The sequence below is a fragment of the Meles meles genome, chromosome 3, assembly GCF_922984935.1.
Source record: "Meles meles chromosome 3, mMelMel3.1 paternal haplotype, whole genome shotgun sequence".
NCBI classification, from domain to species: Eukaryota; Metazoa; Chordata; class Mammalia; order Carnivora; family Mustelidae; genus Meles; species Meles meles.
Window position 1 is genome coordinate 35,030,903 of NC_060068.1, and position 23,583 is coordinate 35,054,485.

Below are 23,583 nucleotides of genomic sequence, written 5' to 3' on the forward strand. Positions count from 1 at the left end.
TAGTGAAGCCCAGTGTGACCACACAATCTACAGCTGGACTTCTCACACTCTCTTTTGTGATACCCCATCTGTGTAAACACGTATCCCACAAACTAGTTATTTTACTCATTATTGTGTTTCATTTTGCAATACCTATCTTCCGTATTTAAGTCCCATGAAAGCAGTACTTAGATGTGTGCATACCCTCTGTGTATGTACCATGCTTGGCTCTTGCTTTTTCTCTAGCTACTAGCTTTGGCTTTGTCTGTGTGTGTGTGTGTTTTAAGATTTTATTTACTTGAGGGCGTCTGGGTGGCTCAGTGGGTTAAGCCGCTGTCTTCAGCTCAGGTCATGATCTCAGGGTCCTGAGATCGAGTCCCTCTGCTCAGCAGAGAGCCTGCTTCTCTCTCTCTCTCTCTCTCTGCCTGCCTCTCTGTCTACTTGTGATCTCTGTCAAATGCATAAATAAATAAACGGGATTTTATTTACTTGAGAGAAAGAGAGCATGGAGGAGCAGAGTGAGGGGCAGAGGGAGAAGCAGACTCCCTGCTGAGCAGGGAGCCAGATGCAGGAATCAGTCCTGGGTCTCCAGGATCATGACCTGAGCTGAAGGCAGACGCTTAACCAACTGAGCCACCCAGATGCCCCACCTCTCTGCTTTTGGAAAACCTCAAGAAGGGCACTGGTAGTAATTACTCTCATGTGGCCAAGTCCAGGACCTGATATGGTTATCAGTCTGTGCCCACGAGATATCCAAGGGCTGACAGGCGTTTGTGAACCCATGGTTCTTGTACTCTCAGGCTAGAGGAGCACCCGAACCCTTTCCACCTTGCCAACTCAGGGCCGAGGAAAGGTCTTTTTGTGGAGAATGTGGGTACAGAAAGCCATGCCTGCAACACAGTCGCAAGGCTGGGGACTTGCTACAATAGCACCCCCCCTTCCCCCGCCCCCATCCATAGCCATATCTGCCCCACTCCAATGTCTGGAGCCAAGTGGCCCTCCAGGGTGACCTAGAATGTGTCCATGAAGGAGGAGGCTGAGGGCAGCAGGGAGGCATGTGTGCCCCAGAGCTACAATGCCTGGATCAGGTCCTCAGACCATGCATGTTACCAGCTGTTTAATTTCTGAAACGTTTTAAAACTCCTCTGTTCAACTTTCAAGTGGGGATGAGACAGTCTCACAGAATTGTCAGGATTAAATGAGTTGTTACACGCAGAGTGCTTACAACAGTACCCGGCCTGCGGCACATCCTCAAATGTTAACTGTTGTCCCCGACGACTAGGGATACAGCTCTCTTCTATTCCACAGCCTGAACTATGGTTTCTGGGACCAGGTAGGTTTGGATGTTTATTGTGGGCAGGACCAGACTGGCCATACAAAGATAAAAACGCTTGGAAGCACTACTTTTGGCCATGTCTTAAGAGATAACCAGGTAACACAAATGCAGCTTGTACCTCTTAGAACACTGTGTACTTTTCTCATTTATTTTCAGAAAGACACACAGATGGGCCACTCTGTGGCAACAATTTTTGAGAACAGTGATGAGCCGTAGACAGGGTAACACACAGGCTGAGGAGGAACATGCCCGAGTGACCAAATGCTGGCACTGGCAGAGAATGGTCATTAGCGCCACTGAGTTCATGAGTGATGGGAAACAATCAAACCTTGTATTTTCTTTTTGCCTTCGCAAACTGGTATAAAAATACTAAAAGTAAAAATATTACCAAAAATATATTTAGCAGGAGTTGAGGAGGGGCCAGAAGCTGGGACTCCTCCCACTGCAGGCGGGAGTGTTTTATGTGTCCACATGGCCTTGCTGGCTAATCCAGTAAAGGGCAGAGGAGGGCAAAGTGCAAAGGGAAGAGGACTCACACAGCTGGAGGGTATGCACCTGGACTAAATTCACGTTCAAGGGAATTAAGTTGTTTTCTCAACCAGATGCATGCAGTTTACGGGTGTTTTGTTCCAAGACTCTGAGGCTCAGGTACTATAACTGGGAAGCCCCAGTCCGCTGAGGATTGAGGTGCCATTCTAAAAGCCATTGCTGAATATGGAGAAAGGCAATGTCTTGGGCAGATGCTGGTGGCAGAGCGAGGCGAGCTCAGGTGACGAGGGAGAACCCAGGCGCCCAATCTATCAGCTGGAGATGGGAAGACCTGACAAGAGAGCATTAGAGGAATGTGAAAGGGGAGACTGGAGCAATTATTTTTCCCCCAAGAGCTGGCAGTTTCAGGGGGGCATTCACGGGAGCCCACAGCCAATGATGACTTTTTTTTTTTTTTTTTTTGTCAGAGAGAGATCACAAGTAGGCAGAAAGGCAGGCAGAGAGAGGGGGGGGGAGCAGGCTCCCTGCTGAGCAGAGAGCCCGATGTGGGACTTGATCCCAAGACCCCGAGATCATGACCTGGGCCGAAGGCAGTGGCTTAACCCACTGAGCCACCCAGGCGCCCCCAATGATGACTTTTAATAAGGTTTACGGTGCCAATCCTCTTCCCAAACCCTTCCCCTGGGCAGAGCGGAACTCCCACTGAGTTTGCCCATTGGGCAATTCCATGGTAGACCAGGAGAGCTCTGGTGCATCAGATGTGGGAAGTGGGTCTAGATCTGCTTCTCTGGCTCCTCTGTCTCTCTAGTCCTGTTGAGGGGGTGGGGAGACAGGCTCCTTCGTTATCTTGCAACGGCATAGTCGTGGGTATGCCGGGAAGTCTGTGCACTGACTGGGCAGGGAGCAATCCCAGATGAAGGGCTTTCGGGCTGCATGGATTCTGGTGCAGGAACAGCTGCTGGTGCCATCCCCGGGATAAAGGAGGTTCTCGGGGGCACCTGGTCTTGGCTCTGGCTCGACTCCAGGCACAGGACCCGTGGCAGCAGCTCTCATTAAACACAAACAAAATGAACATTGAACTCGGCTGAGCAGCGTCCCACAGGGATTCAAGGGAAGAGGGTGATTGTTAGGGGCAGGTGGGCCACATGGCTGGTACTGCAGGCAGGGATCTATAGCAGCGAGCGGGTTTTCAAGTTTTTTGTGGAATTGGGGGCTCCCAGCCCTATAGGGCTGCCGATGAACATGTGGGGGCCCAGCGTACAAAGAGCTCCAAGTCACCCCTCGAAATGCTGCTTCATCTGCAGCTTAGTATGGGAGAAAGCATGAGCTGCTGCTGACCCCCTCACAGATGCCTGCCCACACCGGCAGCCTGTACTCCAGGGAAGGTGAATTTAGAATTCCACCAGGAAATAGACTGTCCTCTGCTGTAACTTGGAGTTGAGGTGCAGCATCTCTGGGCCCAGTGGGCTGTCCAGCTTGATGGAGAGCACCTCCACGGACTGAGAACTTGCCACTCCATTTCCCAGAACAACGGTGGACTTGCTCTTCTGTATTCATGATGTGGTGTGTTGTTCCAGTTTGCAGTAGTGTGGGCTCCCCGTCCTTTGTGGTGGGGAAGGGGACAGTGCTACCAGGGGCTGTGTGTGTGTGTGAAGGCACACATTATTTTATCTCCGTGCTTTCTATTGAGAGCAGTGAAGGATCAAAGATGGAGAAGGAACTGTACCTGCAGGAACAGAGTATCGCTACAAGTTTGGGGCATGGACAGTCCCCTGCCAGGGAACGTCATGATGCTGTTGACCACGTCTTGATCCACGGAATTACTCCACGGGTAGATCACCACTGTCAGAATGGGACAGTCTTTAAATAGAACACCCAGATGGAGGAGAGGAAATGCCTACTTCCAAATGCAAAAGCAGAAATTCAAAGCTGTTTGCTCTGTCAACACAGCCGAGACCTTCCGAAAATTGGATGGAAGAAGTGCAGAGACCAGGATGCAGCAGTTCGTATTCTGGGGGCAAGGAATACATCCTCTAGCACAGTGGACACAGAGGACTGCCAGCCAAGGGAAAGAGTGGGTCAGAGCCTTTGAGGATTAGCGTTGGGGCTCTAACTTGTGTCAGCTGCACATTAGGAAATGGCAAATCACGGAAGTGGAGAGGGTCTAGAACACTGTGAGGTGGCTGGATTGTCACATCTGAAGCTGAGCAGACCCCTGATTGCTGTGTGTGGGGTAAGGACAGTGCAGAGCAATTGGAGGTAATGTCTACACAACCTAGCCCCTACTTTAAGGTACCATCCCAGGGTCAGAGTCAAGGTGAGGCCTAGAGGAACTGGGTAACTCAAGAAGTTTGATCAACCTGTCTCTCAGGGGTCCCCGAGTTCTGAATGCTGGGTCTGGTTGAGATAACCAGAATCATGGACTGTGTAGGAGGCCAGATCACCACATTTCCCAAAGGCAAATGGGGTGATGATAAGTGACACGATGTTACCAGTTAGGAGTTGCTAAATCAAGAAGGACACACCATTCAAACGAGTTGTCCCAGAAGGAGAATATGGGTAAGCAGCCAGTGGACACGTAAGTCAGGGAGATCTGAGAAGATGGTTTGAAGCAGAAGGTGGGAAACATAATTTAGGTAACTCCAGGGCCAATGCACGGTGACTGCACTTTCCCTACACTGAGAAAGTGGGTGGGTGAGAACAAAGGGTTCCACTGAAAGTAGAAAACCTTTTATATAAAAGAAGTGAGTGAAATGCTTATTGACCATTTTTACTTTTTTTTCCTTTGCTTCTTCCCCTGGTCTTTTGCAATTTTATAATTTCTCTTAATAGTCAAAATGTAAATGTGATCATCTAATTTCTGTGTTGTTAATGAAGCTTCATTATGGTTACAATACTTGATAATTCAGACTAATTAAACATTACTGTTATTCAACTGAGGCAGTTCTGAACTAGGAGGGCATGCCATTCTTAAATTCTCAAACCCACAGTACCATGAAGGTTGACTCCTGTAAATAAAAATTCCATCTTCACTGAAGTTTTCATGGCTATTCTCTGGAATGGATTCACTTACATTCAATAATTACCACACTCGGTCTTGAAGTTCTGCCATATAAACTATAATCCTATCACTTTTCTCCAATGTGATGTCTCTGATGCTGAATGAGGTTTGCAGTCTGGTTGAAAGCTTTCCCACATTTATTACATTTATAGGGCTTCTCTCCTGTGTGAATCCTCTGATGCTGAGTAAGGTGTGTGCTTCGAATAAAGGCTTTCCCACAGATTTTACATTTGTAAGGTTTTTCTCTGGTGTGGATTCTCTTATGTTGAGTGAGGGCTGAATGGTCGCTGAAGGCTTTCTCACATATATTACACGTGTAAGGTTTTTCTCCAGTATGAATTCTCTGATGTTGGGCTAGGGCTGATTGGTCCCTGAAGGCTTTCTCACACAAACCACACCTGTAAGGTTTCTCTCCAGTATGAATTTTCCGATGTCGAGCGAAGGATGAATTATCCCTGAAAGCTTTCCCACATTCGCTACACTTATAAGGTTTCTCTCCAGTATGAATTCTCTGATGCTCTGTCAGGGAAGAGTTCACCCTGAAGGCCTTTCCACATTCGTTACATTCAAAGGGCTTCTCTCCAGTGTGAATTCTTTGATGCTGAAGAAAACTTGTACTCTGATTAAAGGCTTTTCCACATTCATTACATTTATAAGGTTTCTCTCCACTATGAATATTCTGGTGTTTGGTAAGATGTGCCCTGCACACAAAGGCTTTGTCACATATGTTACATTTAAAAGGCTTCTCTCCAGTGTGAATTCTATGATGGTGGGCAAGGTGTATGTTTCGGATAAAAGCTTTCCCACATAAGTTGCATTCGAAAGGTTTCTCTCCGGTGTGAATTTTTTGATGGTAAGTGAGTGAGGAGCTCACAGAGAAGGCCTTGCCACATTCCTTACATTCATACGGTTTCTCGCCAGTGTGAATTCTTTGGTGGTGGATAAGGTGTGTACTCTGGTGAAAGGCTTTCCCACATTCTCTACATTCATATCGTTTCTCTTTAATAACAGTTTTCCGATTTGCATTCAGTTTTTCAGTATGAACTTTCTGATGTTTATTAAGGGTTGAACTTTTAGTGAAGACTTTTCCACATTCACTACACTCGAAGGCTTTTTTGCTAGATTGAAATCCCTGACTCTGATCAAAAGATGAGCTCACAGTGCAGTGCTTCCCAGGTTCATCCCTGGCCTGGGCGCGGAGCACAGAGGCGGTCTTCTGGTGAGAAAGTATCCCCTGGCCTCCATGCTGCCATTCCAACTGGCCATCGTATTTCCAGTGACTATCTCTAGTGAATCCTTCCTTTATCATCCACTGATCCAAGTCCTGATCAGGAATATCTGGCTTGGGAGGAGAGTTCTTACTCACAGGCATAGTCATCCAGTCTGAAAGACATCAAACATAAACATGTTTTATCTAGTTAGGGTAAGAAGATGAGCCCGTTTATAATGCTGACAAAGAGGTTGCCGTTTTGAAGGCATCTTGAAGGGAAGATAGGAAAGGAAATGGCAAGAGAGGTGAGCAGAGGTTGTAGCAGGAAGGGGTTGATTTAAAGTCAGATGTATGAAGCAGGGCACCTTGGGAGCTTGAGTTCAGAAGTCACAGGCCTGGGTTGGGATCCTGAGTACAATATTCATTTTCTTTGTGACTACAGAGAAGTTATCTGACTTTCTAAGCCTCAAAAAGCCTACGTAGACCCTACTATGCTAATAGATAAGAAAAAAAATGTACCTTGTCCATTTTAGTGGTACAGTGTTTAAAATAACCTACATGCAGCCTAAAGAAACCAGGGAAACTAGAAGTTAACACTTGGGAGAAAAGTCATTCAACTCCTAAAACTAATAAAAGCAACATTTTTATGTTTTATATACTCATTCAGATGGGTAATAAAAAAGCCACAGTAAGGCTATGTAAAACACTCATATCTGCTAATAAAATTAGGACCTCCTACTACTGGTGAGGAAGTAAAGTCTTTAAACCCATATGAATAATGTAACATCTATATGAGGAAAATGTAACATGAAGATGTGTATGTCAGGATGGAATATTAGGAACAAAACAGTAAATCTGCCTGGGTATACCCAGTACACCTTAGAGGTCCTGACTGGGGAAAACAGTATACTCGTCATTAGAAATGGGACTCTGCTTCTAGGATACGAGCTGTGGTCCCATGCATTATCTCACAGAATTGTTTCTCTCCCCACAGACAAATTCTGCACTTACTCAATAATTGTTTCCCTTGGTTTCACGGCACAGGCATACCTCAGAAAGACTGCAGGTTCAGTTCCAGACTGCCGCAATACAGTGAATGTCACCATAAAGTGAGTCAAATGAATTATTTGGTTTCCCAGTGCATGTAAAAGTTATGTTTATACTATACTGTAGTCTTTTCAGTAGCACAGCGTTAGGTCTAGAAAAACACTCTATATACCACAATTAAAAAGTACTTTATTGCTAAAAAGTGCTAACCAGCATCTGAGCTTTCAGCAAAATCTTTTTGCTAGGGGAGGGTCTTGCCTCAGTGTTGATGGCTGCTGAAGGCTGGGGTGGCTGTGACAATTTCCTAAAATAAGACAACAATGAAATTTGCTGCATCGGTGGACTCTTGCCTTTCAGGAATGATTTCTCTGTAGCATGAGGTGCTGTTTGATAGCATTTTACCCACAGCAGAACTTCTTTCAAGATTGCAGTCAATCTCTCAAACCCTGCCTCACCTTTATCAACTAACTTTATACCATATTCTAAATATTGTGTTGTCATGTCAACAACCTTCACGGCATCCTCTTTGGTAGATTCCATGCCAAGAACACTCTCTTTACTCATCTGTAGGAAGCAACTCCTCATCCGTTCAAGCTGTCTTGAGGAGCTTGCAGCAATTCAGTCCCATCCTCAGGCTCCACGTCTAATGCTAGTTCTCTTGCTCTTTCTACCACATCTGCAGTAACTTCCTCCGCTGAAGTCTTGCACCCCTCCAAGTCACCCATGAACCTGGGAATCAACTTCCAAACTCCTACCAATATTGATTTTTTTGACCTCTGACCATAAATTATGAATGTTCTCAATGTTATCTAGAATAGTGAATCCTTTCCAGAGGTTTTCAGTTTTCTTGCCAGAATTACCAAAATGTGACACAGACATGAAGTGAGCCAACGCTGCGGGAAAATCGGCACCAACGGATCTGCTTGATGCAGGATTGCCACAAACCTTCAATTTGTTAAGAAATGCATATCTGCACAGCACAACAGAATGAGGTAGGTCTGTATTAACAAGCAGAGTTCTGGACTGCATACTAGTTTTTCTTACGTATTTGTGATTATCTGCCTTTTATGTTAATGATAAAAGCTAGATACTACTTTGCAATGATGCAAAGATTCCTGGAAAGTCCTATCAAGAACAAGCCTCCTCATTACTTTTTTCCTATACACTCCAGAAAATCTACAAAGAGCTATAATCAACAAAACCAAACTAAACTAACCCCTTTACTTATCTAGAAAAGAAAGTTAAACAGGTGCATTTTAAAGCTAAAATCCTGGTGAGCTCAGACTAATGTTGCTCAAAACAAAAATGGTCAGTTAAATGCCAGGATTGCCAAATGTTAACACCTTAAGGGCTGACTCTCATTTCTGGACCTGATAAAGTAAGCTGTGGCAGACATTCCTGCAGAAAACAACTGGAAAATCCTAATTGATAAACAAAAATTCTGTCTAAAGGCATCAGATGTCACTCAAGGCCAACCTGATAGTTTAATATCTGGGAGAAAAGGGAAATACAGAAAGGTAATCCCAATACTTACTGGTTTTTCCCCTTATAGAATTTGCTGAATTCTAAAACCTCTCAGGACAAGAGACCAAAGCTAAGCAGAATTTCAAAATTTTCTAATCTTAAGAAAATATCGAGCCAAAATCTGAGATCAGGATTTTCCAAAGAAGGGGTTAGTGGTCACAGTAAACATATAAAGCTCTCAGTAGGCACTCCTAGAGGGCTATAACCTAGTAGCAAGGGCAAATAAGAGATAGGCAAAGCTTTATATAAACAGCACAACCCAATCTCCATCTAACACATCCCTGGTTGGATTAAGGTGGTTCCCTTACACTCACTATCTGCCAGAAGAAAAGGCAAATGTTCTCTGGAGGAATATAACATCACCCAGGGCCTCTTCACTTCTTCAAATACAATATTAAAGATTCAATCAAAATGTACCAGAGTACTAAGATATTAAATCAAGAGAAAAAACAGATAATACACAAAGACCCATAGAACTCAGATATCCAAGTTATCAGACATGGATTTTGAGATAACTGTGATTAATGTGTTCAATAACACAGATAAGAGTGAGAATTTCAAAAGGAGATTCGAACCAATGAATCAAATGAAAATTCTAGAAAAGACTATAATAATTGAAATGAAGAACTGAACAGACAGATTTAATAGTATATTATACATAGTAGAAGGGAGCAATAGTGCAATGGAAAAATACATAAGCAGAAAACATCTATGGTAAAAGTTGCTGAAAAAAGTTAAAAAAGAAACATACAGGTCATGATGAAGAGACTGAACATACGTGTGACGAGTTCTGGAATGGGAGAAGGAAACAAATGGAGCAAAAATACTATTTGAAACAACACAAAGGCTGAAAAATGAATTTGAGAAGCACCAGAGATTCCAAGCAGGATAAATACAAAGAAAATACACCTAAGCACAAAACGACTGGAAACCTAAGTTTAATCTTGACAGTTATTTGAGAGGAAAACAAATACGTTACTTTTAAAGAAAAAAAAAATAAGGGTGGCTCAGTCATTAAGCATCTGCCTTCAGCTCAGGTCATGATCCCAGGGTCCTGGGATCGAGCCCTGCATCAGGCTCTCTCCTCTGTGGGAAGCCTGCTTCTCCCTCTCCCACTCCCCCTGCTGTGTTCCCTCTCTCACTGTGTCTCTCTCTGTCAAATAAATAAATGAAATCTTTTTAAAAAATTAAATTAAAAAAAAAAGAAGAAGAAAAAAATAAGACTGGCAGCCATCAAAATAAGACTGGCAGCCAACAAAAACAGTGGAAGCCAGAAGACAATGAACCAACATCAGAAAGTGTTGAAAGAACATAACTGCCAAATAATTCAATAGAAAGAAAATATCCTTAAAAAGTGAATATGAAATGGGTATTTCTACACAAATAAAAACAGACTGTGACACCAGCAGACCCACATTAAAAAAAACAAAACAAAACACAATAAGAAGCATGTTCTAGGCATAAGAAAATCCCAGGTGGAAACATGGAAATGTAAGAAGGAATGAAAAGTAAATATGTGAATACATGTAAGTATTATTGCACACAGTAATTATGTCTTGAGAGGTTGAAAATATATATGTAATTAAATACACTTAACAGGGGTGCCTGTGTGGCTCAGGAAGTTAAGTCCCTGCCTTCGGCTCAGGCCATGGTCTTGGGGTCCTGGGATCAAGCCCCTCATCAGGGTCTCTGCTCAGCAGGGAACCTGCTTCTCCCCCTCACTCTGCCCGCCTCTCTGCCTACTCGTGCTCTCTGTCACAAATAAACAAAAACTAAGATTGTAAGACTGGATTTAAAAAATCCAACTAAATGCTTATTAGAAGAGAAATACCAAAACATAGGTATAGAAATGTAGAAAAGAATGAAAAGGATATATCAACCAAGCACTAACCACAAGAAAGCTGGTATATATATCAGACAAATCTTACAATATTAGAAAAAATAGACTTTCAGATATTTCACATTGACAGAAGGGACAGTTCTCCAGGAGCGTATAACAAATCCACATTTGCACATAAACTTCACAATGTATAAAGTAGAAACAGAGAAAATGAAAAGCAAAAACAGAGAACTCTTTATAATCTTAGCAATCTATGTTCACACACCACTCTCAATAACTCAGAAATCAAACCATTATGGAGATGTTCTCAATAACCTGATAAACAAATCTGACTCAAATAATAGACTTGAAAACAGTACACCCAACAATGACAGAGCACATATTATTAGTACATAGAGAACGTCTACCAAAACTGACCTTATATTGGCTGTAAATGAATACATTTCACAGGAATGAGAACATTCAGAGTATGTTCTCTGAACTCAGTGGAATTAACCTGGAAATGAACCCAGATATTTCTAAATTAAGCAATACATTCCTAAATAACTGATAGATGAAAGAAAAAAAATCACAACAAAAATTGGAATTTAAATGATAATAAAAATATGAAATGAAACTGATAGGATGCAACTACAGTCATGTGTAGAAGGAAATATACATCTCAAGAAATTAGAAAAATAGCAAATGAAACAAAAAGGAAAAATAAAAGGAAAGATAAAAAAACAAAAAAAAAGAAAATAAAAATAAAAAATAAAAAGGACAAAATAAAATAGACAAATCAATAACTTAATAAAAATTGATAGACTTCTAGCAACACTAATCAAGAAAAGAAGGCACAAAATAATTATGTGTGTGCCCTACTAATTACTAATGACCACTAATCAATAATTATCAATAATGATTACTAATATTAATTGATTGCTAATATCAATTACTAATAGCAATAATGATAAAGACGACATCAGGACAGATTCCACAGAGACTTATAAGATAATAACATAATAAGGAAACTTTATGTCAATAAGTTTGGGCACTTAGAGCAAGGTTCAAATTCTTAGAAAGGTACAAAAAAAGAAACAGAAAATTTGACTACATCTAATAAATAAATTGAATCTTCATTTTAAAATGTTCTTCTCACAGAGGTGCCTGGGGTGCTTTAGTAGGTTAACTGGCTGACTTTTGATTTTGGCTCAGGTCATGATCTCAGGGTCTTGGGATCAAGCCCCATATCAGGCTCTGTGCTCAGTGGGGAGTCTGCCTGAGGATTCTCTCTCTCTCCCTCTCCTTTTATCCCTCCCCCCACTTGTGATCACACTCTCTGCTCGCTCTCTCTCATTCAGATAAATAAATCTTTAAAAAATAAATAAATAAAAACCTCTCACTACAAGATTGCCAGGCAGAGATGGCTTCAGTACTGAATTTGTATAAACATTTAAGGGAGAAATAACACCAATTTTACCCAAGCTCTTTCAGAAAACTGAAGAGAACAAATATTTCTGATTGGTTTTATGAAGTTACCACAACCTGCCAGAATCTGATGAAGACCAAAAAAAAAAAAAAAAAAAAAGTCACAGACCATTCTTTCTCATCAAAACAGATGCAAAGTTCCTAAAAGAAATATTCAGCAAACCTATCAATAAGAAAAGATCAGACGACTATACAGAAAATAAAAGAAAGACTTATAGGTACTTTACAAAAGAGAATATTAGGAGCACCTAAGTGGTGCTGTTGGTTAAGTGGTTAAGTGTCCGACTCTTAGTGTTGGCTCAGGTTGTGATCTCAGGGTTGTGAGATCAAGCCCAGAGTGGGGCCCCGTGCTCAGCGCAGAGTCTGCTTGAGATTGTCTCTCCCTCTTCCTCTGCCCCTCCCACTTGTACTTGCTCTCTTGCTCTACAATAAATAAGTTTTCCAAAAAAAGAGGATATTAAAGAGATTAAAAATAGAGATGATCAATTTCATCAGTCATAAGTTGAGACACAATCAGATACTCCATAAATCCTCAAGAGTGGTGGAAAAAAAATTTAAATGGTAATACTAGGTCTATAGGAGAATACGGAACCCTTGCATACTGCTGCTCTACCCACTTTGGAAAACTACTTGGCAGTGTCAACTAAAGCTTGCATACTCATGCACATAGTACTCATAACTACATACCCAAGAGAAATACACATTTATATTCTCTAAAGCCACACAGGCACATTCAAAGCAATACATTTCATAATAGCTCCAAGCTAGAAATGAATCAAATGTCTAACAACAGTAGAAAGTAGAAATGTTGGTAGGTTTACAGAGTGAAATACTGTATATCAGTGAGAATGATCCAACTATTGCTATACGTGCATGAATCTCAAACATACTGTATGATTCCATTTATACAAACTTTGAAAACAGGCAAAACAAGCCTACGGTCAAGGTAGTAGTTATCTTTAGAACAAAAGAAATAGAGGGGATGGGAGGTTTCTGATGTGCTGGTAACATTCTTCTTGTTACACGTGCCAGTTACACAGTATTTACACAGCAAGAATGTGTTGAGTTTTACACTTATAATTTGTGTATTTTCCTGGGTTAGTATTACTATAAAATATTTTTACTTAAAAAAATCTGGCAAGGGTGCCTGGGTGGCTCAGTGGTTTAAGCTGCTGCCTTCGGCTCAGGTCATGATCTCAGGGTCCTGGGATCAAGTCCCGCATCGGGTGGTCTGCTCAGCAGGGAGCCTGCTTCCCTCTCGCTCTCTCTGCCTGCCTCTCTGCCTACTTGTGATCTCTCTCTGTCAAATGAATAAATAAAATCTTAAAAAAAAAATCTGGCAGAAGACTTTCAAAAGGGATATACTATGGCTCAACAAAAATAACCAATTGCTGGCTTTCTTTTCTAGCAGCTGCTGGGTAGTTATATCTATTAAAGCCTTTGCTTGATTGTGGTCATAAACTCACATCATGTACATTAAAGAGAATATTTGTCTTCTGAATGTTTAGTGTTCCAGGAGAATACTCATGTAATCAAGAGGGGAGTCAAATGCACCCCGGTTTTCCCACATTGAAGATGAACTGAGCTTAGGAGAGACTGGACCCCTGCTGAAGATCTGAGCACATGGAATCAGCTCTCCCCAGGGCCCCCAGGTCACTTCAGAGTGGGCTGAATTAAGGTACCCCTAGCTGCACTGTCCCATTTACAAAAAACAAAGTATGGTCTTAAACTATGTAACTCCAGGGTTTCATACAAGGCATGCAAGTGGTATGATCCAAACCCCTTTACAATGTACTCGAAAGGTCACCCCCAGGGAGGGATGAGAAACTAACCTGATTTACTTCCAAATTACCTAGAGTTTCAGGGCCTGGCACCATCAGGTACCTCTGGAAGTGGGGAATGGATAATGGAGCATTGCTTTAAGGTCAGTTTACAAAGCCATTAGGCCCCCACGTCTCTTCTCCCAGTTTGAGGAGCTTGGGGACTCCCCTCTCCCAACTTGGCAGAAGTCCCAGCCTTTCCTCTTGGAGGGAGTAAATCGAAGGTGCTCTGGACTGAAGATACCAGGGCAGCTGGTGGCAGGAGGTGAAACACTCAAGCCCCACTTACCCACTAAGAGTTGCCAGAAAGGACCTTGATCCTCCCACCGTTTACCTGGGCAGACAATCAGGGACTACTGGACATAGGAGGAAAGTTTCTAACAAGAAAGCGATACCAAAATAAAGAGAAAAATTTGAGAACACAGAGCTTATGAAGAGAAAGAAAAATGTTTTTAAGAAACCATTTATCTTTAGAGGTAAAATATTTTAACCACAAAATGTGAATACTAGCATATAAATAAAGCAATATCCAGAGGAACAAGAGTTCTTAGAAATTAAAAATGATGGCAGAATTGGAAAACTCGGAGAATTCCCACTGTAAAACAATTAGAAAACCAGAGCGGTGGGAAGAGAGAGAGAGAGAGAGAAAGAAACAACTTTTTAGGCAATGGACAAATGACAGGGAAAGATGGAGATCCCTGGGAGAAAGGAAACAGACAGGGGAAGACCTAGGGATTTAGCCCCGGTGTCACAGCACAGGGACCAAAACAGCCCAGGAGGCTCAGTGAACTGAAGTGACAGAGCCCAGGATTCGGGGAGGCTAAGGCAGCTAACATTTGTGGCCCACTGAAAAGAAGCCGTGGAAACTGAATTTGCAGTTTAATACCTTCCCATGGAGAAAATTCCTGGCCCAGAAAACTTCACTGGGTTGACCAAGCATTTAAGGAAGAAATAACACCAATTCCATACAGATTTTCCCAAAAAATAATACGGAAGGGGAAATGCCCAAATTCATTTTACAAGGCTAACATTACCCTGTTATCAAAAACAAAGGTATTGCGAGGAACAGATCAGACTAATTTATCATGACTACAGATGCAAAAATTCGTAACCAGTTTAATTGAGCAACGTTAGCCAGTTTAATTGAGCAATATTTCGAAAACAAGAAATGAAAACCAAGTTGGGGTTTTCCAGGAAGGCAAATTTGATTTGATATTTTAAAACCAACCACTGTAACTGATAAACATAGTAGCATCTTCAGGATTCGGAAAAGCATTCGTGAAAAATGCCGTATCCAGTCATGATAAAACTCTCATCAGATGAGTCGACTTCTTCAACCTGACATCAGGAGGGCGTCTGCAACATAATCCACATGTGACAGACTCAATCGTGAAAGATAGAGTGATTTCCCCCAAGAGAGGGAACAAGGAGGGGTGGCCCCTCGCAGAGCTGCTGCTAAGCGTGGTGCTGGAGTCCGACCCAGCCCGGTAAGGGGCACCTGGCTCCTGCGTCCACTGAAAAGTGTGTCCCGGTTTCAACACACAACTACTGCACAACCTGGGATTCCTGCTTCTAGGCACGTACCTTAGTGAGCACATATGTCTACAAAGAGCATATGAACTAAAATACATCCACGTGAGGAAGCCTTGTACCAGACTGTTTATAGCAGCTTTAGCCAAAACCTGAAAATAGCCCAAATGCTCATTAACGATAACTGAACAGAGCTATCGCCATATGACAGGGCGCTAACTCAGCAACAGCAAAGAATTTCTGACACGTGAAACAGCAAGGAGGAGTCTCAGAGATACTGTGCTAAGTGACAGAAGTCAGACACAGAAGGCTATGTGTCCATTCCTGTGAAATCCTGGCAGATTAGGGCTGCCTGGGTTATGGATGGGGAAGGGGATTCACTGCAAAGAGGTCAGAGGGAACTCAGCGAGAGCAAAAATGTCATTATTTAGAAGCAAATATATCAAATAATCAGCTAAAAGAAGAGAAAAGGGACTCTCTCTCCAGAAGGGAGAACGGGGAAAAGGGGGGACAAAGGGGCCACTCATTTTTTATATTCAACACTGTAGTTCCATGAAATACATGTATTACTGTGATAAAACTTAATATTAAAAATAAGAAGAGCAGAATAGGGGTGCCTGGGTGGCTCAGTGGGTTAAAGCCTCTGCCTTTGGCTCAGGTCATGATCTCAGGGTCCTGGGATCAAGCCCCGAGTTGAGCTCTCTGCTGAGTGGGGAGCCTGCTTCCGTTCCTCTCTCTCTGCCTGCCTCTCTGCCTACTTGTGATCTCTGTCTGTCAAATAATTAAATAAAATCTTTAAAAAAAAAAAAAAAAAACAGAATAAAATCCAAGAAAGTCAAAGGTAAGAAATAAAGGGCAGAAAAAAATCAATGAACTAGATCAAGATAAAAGAAAAAGGATCAGCAGAGTGAAACATTCATTATAAAGTCTATTAAAGGGGCGCCTTGGTAGCTCAGTCCGTTAAGTGTCTGACTTGATCTCAGCTTGGGTCTTGATCTCAGGGTTGTGAGTTTGAGCCCCATGTTAGGCTACTCAAAAAAAAAAAAAAAAAAAAAAAAAAAAAGTCTATTAAGAAGCAACCTCTGACAAGATATTACAGGGGAAAAAAAAGACAAAAGTTACTATTAGAAATTCATGCTTCCATTCAATGGTTATATCTGAGGATATAAGAACCAGCAAGACCAAGTCCTTCCCTTGTGGATCTAAGGGTAGAAAGGATCATTTCAACACAACACAAAAAGCATGAAGATAAAGATCATTAAGGCAAAAGACTGATATATTTTACTTCATTAAGAATTTCTGTTAATGAGAAAGACAATTACCATATGATCTCCCTGATATGAGGTATTTGAGAGGGAACGTGGGGGGTTTTCGGGGTAGGGAAGGAAAAAATGAAACAAGATGGGATCGGGAGGGAGACAAACCATAAGATACTGTTACTCTCAAAACAAACTAAGGGTTGCCGGGGGAACAGGGGTAGGGAAAGGGTGGTGGGGTTATGGACATTGGGGAGAGTATGTGCTATGGTGAGTGCTGTGAAGTGTGTAAACCTGGCGATTCATAGACCTGTACCCCTGGGGCTAATAATACATTATATGTTAATAAAAAATAAAAAAAAAAATGTGGGCGCCTGGGTGGCTCAGTGGGTTAAAGCCTCGGCCTTCGGCTCAGGTCATGATTTCAGGGTCCTGGGATCGAGCCTCGCATCAGGCTCTCTGCTTAGCAGGGAGCCTGCTTCCTCCTCTCTCTCTCCTGCCTCTCTGCCTACTTGTGATCTCTGTCAAATAAAAAATCTTTTAAAAAAATTAAAAATTAAAAAAAAATTTTAAAAAAGAATTTCTGTTAGTAAAGAAGAGAAACCATAGGATGACACACATATTAACTGATAAAATACTGGGTTCCTGTTATATACATATATACACATATATATATGCTACTGTATAAAATCCTGGATTCCTGAAGACATACGATTTTTTACAAATGAGTAAGAAAAAGATAAACTATAATAGAAAAACGGGCAAAGAATAGGAACATGTAAGTCACAGAACACAAATTAGCAACATACACAAAAATGTCCAATTTCACTAGGAAACAAGGAAATGTAATTTAAAACCACAGGGAGATACCATTTCAGAGGAGTGGGACTGGGGAAAAAAGTCTAACAGTTCCCAATTTTGGCAAGAGTATCAAGTACCAAGAACTTGCATCAACTATCAGTATAATGTGGAACAACTAATTTAATCAGTAATCTGCGAAAAATCTAGCAGAGTTGACGAAGCATGTACCCTTAAACCCAGTGTCTCCACACCTATGAATATACTTAAAGACTCCCGAAGAAGGCCCATGCGTATGAGGAAATGCAGGTAAGAATATTCAGTCAGCATTATTCTACACAGCAACGTCCAGAAACGACCTACAGGTCTACCAGCCACAGATTGAAGAAACTGAGGTATTGCCGCTGAGGGAGTATTGAAGCACAGAGCTACGCATCTTGGCAAGGGTTGAAAAGTACAGCCTGTGGAAAGCCATCTGCTGTACAATACATGGATCAAACGTTAAAGCACGCAAAGCTGAACGTGACTGCTCAGAGCCAGAGATAAAGGTGGAAAGACCATGACGAGGAGCACAGGGCTGCTGATGACAAGCTAGCGGCTCTGGTGGGCCTTGAGAGGTGGAAGGGGCAGTGATGCGGGGTGCATCAGACTCCACGGGTGTCCCTCCGTTTTGTTACTTCGGCTGGACAGTGGGGATAGGGGTGCTGTTTCCTTACTCTTCAGACTATCAAAAAATACCACAGATTCTCATTTGTATACAAACAAACTGTATACAGTTTGTATACAGCCATCAAAATGCATTCATTTTAAAATAAATCAAGGAAATGACCATAAGTGTTGAAATGAAATTACAGCCTGTAAGAGATATAAATAAGAGCTGGATCTCTGAAAAAAAATTCCCAACCAATTTAAGAGGGAAAAAGAGAAAAAAAAGCAGATAAAGTTGGAAATGGGGAAGAAGACACAATATAAAGTGTTAAATTTTTACATGAATGCTTTGCCCAGTTGTGAACGAATACACTTCATGGCTCAAAAACAAACAAACAAACAAACAAAAAACAACAAAAAACCCCCACCAACAGTTTAAAGCTAATTGGTAAAATGTACAACCAGTGTAACAGAAAGAAACCTCAAAGGATTAATAAATACGGAAGAACTATAAAAAGTTATTAGCACATGACCCAAATTAAAGGACCAGGTGGTTATCTGTAGGTTCACTGAGAAAACAATTTCTAGGTGACTGAAGCTCTTCTGGAGGAGGGGAGAGCATGAGTTTGAGGGTCAGATGGGTTTCAATGCTGGCTTTACCCCTATCCTGACTTGCCAGGAAACAGCAACGTTAAATCTGTCCAAATGAGTTAACCATGCTGAGGCCTGGTTTTCTGTAAGCGGAGTTGACGCAACTTGCCTCACAGGTTGTAAGGACTGAATGGGGGCAATTCGCATAAATTCCCTTGGAAAACACCCAGCATGGTAATAGTTCCCGGGTGCTCAAATGCCAACTCTCTTCGCCCTCTGCTAGTGCATGGCCCCAAGAAGAGAAAACCTATCAGAAGGACTTCTTCTCCCTACATCTGAAAATAAGTGTCTGTTCTAAATCAGGAGTCACTGGTGCAACAATGGAGAAATTCTAGACGGCTTTTTGAAGTCCTCGTCAGTCATCATGAAGTGAAACAGAAATAAGAAAAAAAACTAAACTAAAAATGATCTAATGAATGCTTTAAGAATACTGACAGAGAGTGACAAGAGGGCAATAGATATTGGAGATGACTACCATTTCTCTATAGCAGCAATTTCTGGCTAAGAAAACAGAAGATGGTTCTATTCAAAAGTAAATCTTCAATAGATAATGAGAGGAACAGCCATAAAACTTTATTGGGAAATATAAAGTAAGACTTCTTCCCATGCCTGATCAGTGCTAACCACTGGTCATCCCTCCAGAATCAGCTCAAGGTTTTGGGGTGACCAGGCAACTCAGGAAGACGAGGTGCTGGACCCTGAGAGTTGGGAAAGGCACTGGGAAGGCCTGCACCATGACCACCTGGTTTTTCAGGTATTACCCACACGTGACTGTCAAATTGTTTCTAGGCACAAAACTCCATCTTCATATTCCTCCCAGTAATGAGGCGGGAACACGCCTCGTAGTAATGAGTGATGGAAAAACAGATGAGGTTATGCTCAAGTGGCAGGACAGCAGATAAGGTTCTTTTGCTTAGTTCCTCCACGCCCCTCTTCTTGTATACCTGCTTGTATAGTACGGAATGAAATACTGAAAATGCCTTAGCTTGCGTATAACAGAACACACAAATTCAGAATGCTAGCGGGGTTAGAAGAGATTTCTTTGGAAAACTGAATTTTAGAGTTAAGACATTTCAATTCCAGAACAGATTGGGTCCCAGACATTCCATGTATAAATCCCCGCCTGTTTTGCTGGGTGAAAGATCAGTACCAAAAGGTTTTAAAAAATACTTCAGAGCCTGCAAAACGCCAGCTCAAACAGTAATGTGTAATGTCTTGGATAAGGCAATACGTTCTCTCAGAAAATTCAGGACCAAAGGGAGGGGCACTCACCAGGCTCCTCGAGACAAGTAACAATCACTAAACTGTCACGTTCTCTATATGGTCGGGCTACAAGTCTATGCCCCCTACCAGTTTCCAAAGGAGGGACCCAGCTAAGTGTAATTCTGGCCACACTCTCATGATGCTTCCTGCACGGTGAGGTGCTGACGACAGGCAGAGAGTAATTAAATGCTGGCTGAGTCTGTGCACACACAGATGAACAAACACGAAGGTGGCTGAAGAAGCATGCAGGGTTTAGCTGGCACAGCTGCTCAGAAGGCACATGGTTAGCCGGCCCATCTCGCCCTGCCGTGTGTGCAGCCTGGCGTGGTTCCTCATCACTGAGAACCGTGAGCAGAGACCGCACTGAGATGCAAACAAGGCATGGGGCAGGGGGAGCGGCCCAGGTTACACTGGAGGCCTTTTCCAAACTGAAGGCTATTAATCAATACCAAACAGGGAGAAAATTGATGGATAGGAGGGCCCCCATGCACACAGGGACCAATGTGGCAACCAGATGCTGCGGTGAATGAGAAGGGAAAAGACAGTGTTCCGCAGTCTGGAGCATTTGTGGAGGCCCTCCTGGTGCCTCCCACACGCAGGGCTCTTACCAAGATAGAAGCTTCCCAACGCGTCCTCCAGCATCCATTCTTCTCCTTTTCCCAATCGGGAAAACACATCTGACTGGGGTCCTAAGAGCCCTGTTTTTGAGGGGGAAAATGGACCACATCTGTTCATACCAGTGATAAAATCATTGCAAAGAAGAGACCTGGTCCTCGGGACTTCCTGGAAAAGGTGACCCGATAGGAAGGCCAGGGGACAGGTGAGTTCTTCAGAAGGAAGAACAGAAGCCTGGGGCCTGACAAAGACCATCTATTCCCATGTCCTTCTCCCTGCTGACACAGAGAGACTTGTCACCTTTGAAGCATCTGCACTTAGACTCCAAAGGGGTTGCGTCCCCAGGACACCAGGGGTAGGCATGCAGCAGCCCCGAACAGAGCATCCTCAGTCAGCCCACTCCCAGCCCAGGCTTCTGTGTGGAACCAGTTTGAGATTTTCTAAGGGTCCCTAAGGGATCCCCATGTGTGAAGCTCAGCCCTCCCCCCAACCCCCGCCGCTTACCCAGTGAGACCAGGTTGCTGTAGTTCTCCAGCATCACATCCCTGTAAAGGGCCCTCTGAGTAGGGGTCAGCTGTGTCCACTCGTCCCGGGTAAAGAGCACGACCACGTCCTTGAAGGTCACTGACTCCTGTAACAGCAAATCCCATCACTGGTGACCGGTGGTATCCCTTCCCGTGGCTCTCTGGGAAGAGCTGAGCCTGGCAGGCCCAGGAGCCCGTTGAGAGGTGTGGGACTGTTAGTACAGAGCGGGCTGGTGTTCTATGACCACGTAAGCATTTCCTCAGGGTGTCCCGGGTCTGAGCTTTTATCAGACTTTGCTTCCTGCCTTGAAGAAACACGTCGTGTGGAGAAGATAGGCTTCCTCAGCACTGAGACTTCATTCTTGCTGTTCATTTTGCCCCAAACATTTTCTCCCATTTCCCTCAATCTGCCCTCCACCCCACCCCATGACCAAATCCTACCCAGACCTCAGCCTCCACAATTCTTCCTGGGCACAGCCATCCTCAACTCCCTTCTCAAGTGAGCAGGCCCAGCAAAACACCGTCCCTCTTTACTGTGGGTTCTTGTTTACTTTCAGATCCGCCCCCACCCTGGACTGTTAACTCCAAGAAGCTAGGGACTGTGTCCCCATCTCTCTTGTCTTCCCGGCATGTCTTGGAGAACATGGCCCGACACCTATTACTTGTTGCCGAGCAGCTCCTTTCTGCTTGTTTTCGGCTGCTCACCTACTCACCTCCAACACACGAACACGGTTCCCACAGGAACAGTCACTCTGGACAATATGACCTTGTCCCCTCTGATCACAACTAGTGCCTTGCTTAGAAACTCTTGGCTGAGAAGCCAAGAGAGGTGGTGTGCCCTGAGAAGGAGTTAAGGAGAAGCCCAGAGAAGACTGCCAATCCATCTATATATCTATCTTTATATACATACAGGAGCAACAGGGTCAGGCCCCCAAATGATTAACCCAAACTGGATTAAGAAAAAAGCTCTTGGTTAGGGTAAAAAAAACAAACCCACCCTCTCCAAACCTCTACATTCAAAACTTTTAAGTCAATTCTGGAGGTGGTGGTGGGGGGACCCTGCAGCAACTCCCCACTCACCTGGACCATGGTTGGCAGGTGCCTGACGGCCATTCCTTCTCTGATAAGCCCTTTCAGAGACTGGCAGAGTGGGACCAAGGCTAGAAACTTCTACACACCTGTTATGAGGAGAACTGGGTTAAAAGAGGTCAGAGGACAGTCCAGACTGAGGCTGTGAGCATTCCCATTCTAGGAATCCTCCAATACCCCGAAGCAGTAGATTCTGGGTTCCTATTTGTTCCCAATTATCTCTCCTCTTTCTGAGGATGGTTCTGATGGCCTCCACTGTCAAGGGGATCCCTCCCCATGCAGCTATTCCCAGCCCCACACTCTCTCCCAGCATCAGAGTCAAATCCTCCACATCTTCCCGTATCTTAAATACGTTGGGTTTTCCTTGCAGAAAGCACCCTTCAGCCCCAGATCTCAGGATTTCTACCCATGCCCTGGCCTTTACCCTGAAGTTACCCTGACAGGTCTCAAGAGAAGTTTCCCCCCTGCCTGGAAGGGGAGTGGAGGAAGTGGGGAAGGATGGTCGTCTTTCTCCTCCAAAGGCAAGCTAGGAGGTCTGGATCGTCACTACCAAGGCCTCTCAGGCCAAGCCCTTCTCTGACCTCAGGCCTCTTCCCCTCGGCCCAGTCTGGATGACAAAGAGCCAGAGTGGGCGAGAGGCAGTGCATTTGTGTGTCTGGGCGGCGGGGAGTCTCATTCATACAACCGGCCCTCCGGCCCCTTGCCCGGTCCTTGAGGAAGCTGCTGCCGCCACTGCGGCTGCCGCTGCCCCAGCCTCGGCGAGGTCCGCAGACAGGGCTCTGACCCAGCCCGGAGCATCCACCCCTGGAGGCGTCCCCTGGCTCCCGAGCGTCGGAGTCACTCCTCCGAGACACACGCAGAGGCCTGGACCGCATCCTCCTCCACACGCGCTCGCACATTCGGACCCTAAAACCAACAGCCTGCACCTGGCCGTCCTCCCCTTTCCTCTGTGGAATCAAACCTTAGTCATATGTCCCGAGAAGTTTGGGGCATCGGATCGGCGTCCTCCCGCACGGACTACTACCCGCACCGAGTCGGCGTTCTTTCCCGCAGCCCTGACCCCCGGGGCCCGACTTCACCACGGCCGATCCCGCTCTCCCGACGCGGCTCTGCCCGCCGTACCTGGTCACCACAGGATTGCCCTTGGAGGAGCCTCTGCCCGCGGCGAGAAACCGCAACCGCCACATCGCAGGCTGAACACAATGAGCTGGAGTCGGCAGCCCGGGTCGGAACTGCGCTTGCGCGTTGCCCGGGGAGCCGCTGAGCCGAGTACCCGCGAGTCCGAGGGCAGCAACCCTTCGGCTTCCCAGACTCCACTTCCCAGAGGGCGAAGCGGCGGCCAGCGCCAGCCCCCGCGTGGGGGCGGAGAAAGTGATATCGCGCGCCTGCGCAGACAGGGTCCGGCCCTTCAAGGCGACGCCCGGCAGCTTTGCGTG

At 44.2% G+C, this 23,583-nt stretch overlaps 1 protein-coding gene across 2 annotated transcripts; it reads right to left on the reverse strand.

The window, feature by feature from the left end:
- Positions 1–2,464: 2,464 nt before the first annotated feature.
- ZNF454 (zinc finger protein 454) lies at positions 2,465–23,381 on the reverse strand. 2 transcript variants are annotated; one of them, XM_045999126.1, is made up of 5 exons: positions 23,270–23,381; positions 22,139–22,236; positions 21,039–21,165; positions 20,528–20,617; positions 2,465–6,248 (listed from the first exon to the last, which is right to left on the reverse strand). In XM_045999126.1, exons 2-5 carry the CDS (start codon positions 22,169–22,171, stop codon positions 4,933–4,935), a joined length of 1,566 nt encoding a protein of 521 aa, XP_045855082.1. In that variant the 5' UTR covers positions 22,172–22,236; positions 23,270–23,381; the 3' UTR covers positions 2,465–4,932. The 2 variants fall into 2 exon arrangements, with proteins under 2 accessions (XP_045855082.1, XP_045855083.1); XM_045999127.1 differs by lacking the exon at positions 23,270–23,381 and adding an exon at positions 23,109–23,193.
- Positions 23,382–23,583: the final 202 nt, after the last annotated feature.

Bases quoted from the DNA above. Each gene is read 5' to 3' on its own strand.
- ZNF454 (XM_045999126.1), bottom strand. From the start codon at position 22,171: ATGGCCGTCAGGCACCTGCCAACCATGGTCCAG. The intron at 20,618-21,038 runs GTAAGCGGCGGG...CCTCAAAAACAG, and splicing joins CAGCAACCTGGTCTCACTGG to GGCTCTTAGGACCCCAGTCA. The intron at 6,249-20,527 runs GTAAGAGCCCTG...GATGTCTTTCAG, and splicing joins GTTGGGAAGCTTCTATCTTG to ACTGGATGACTATGCCTGTG.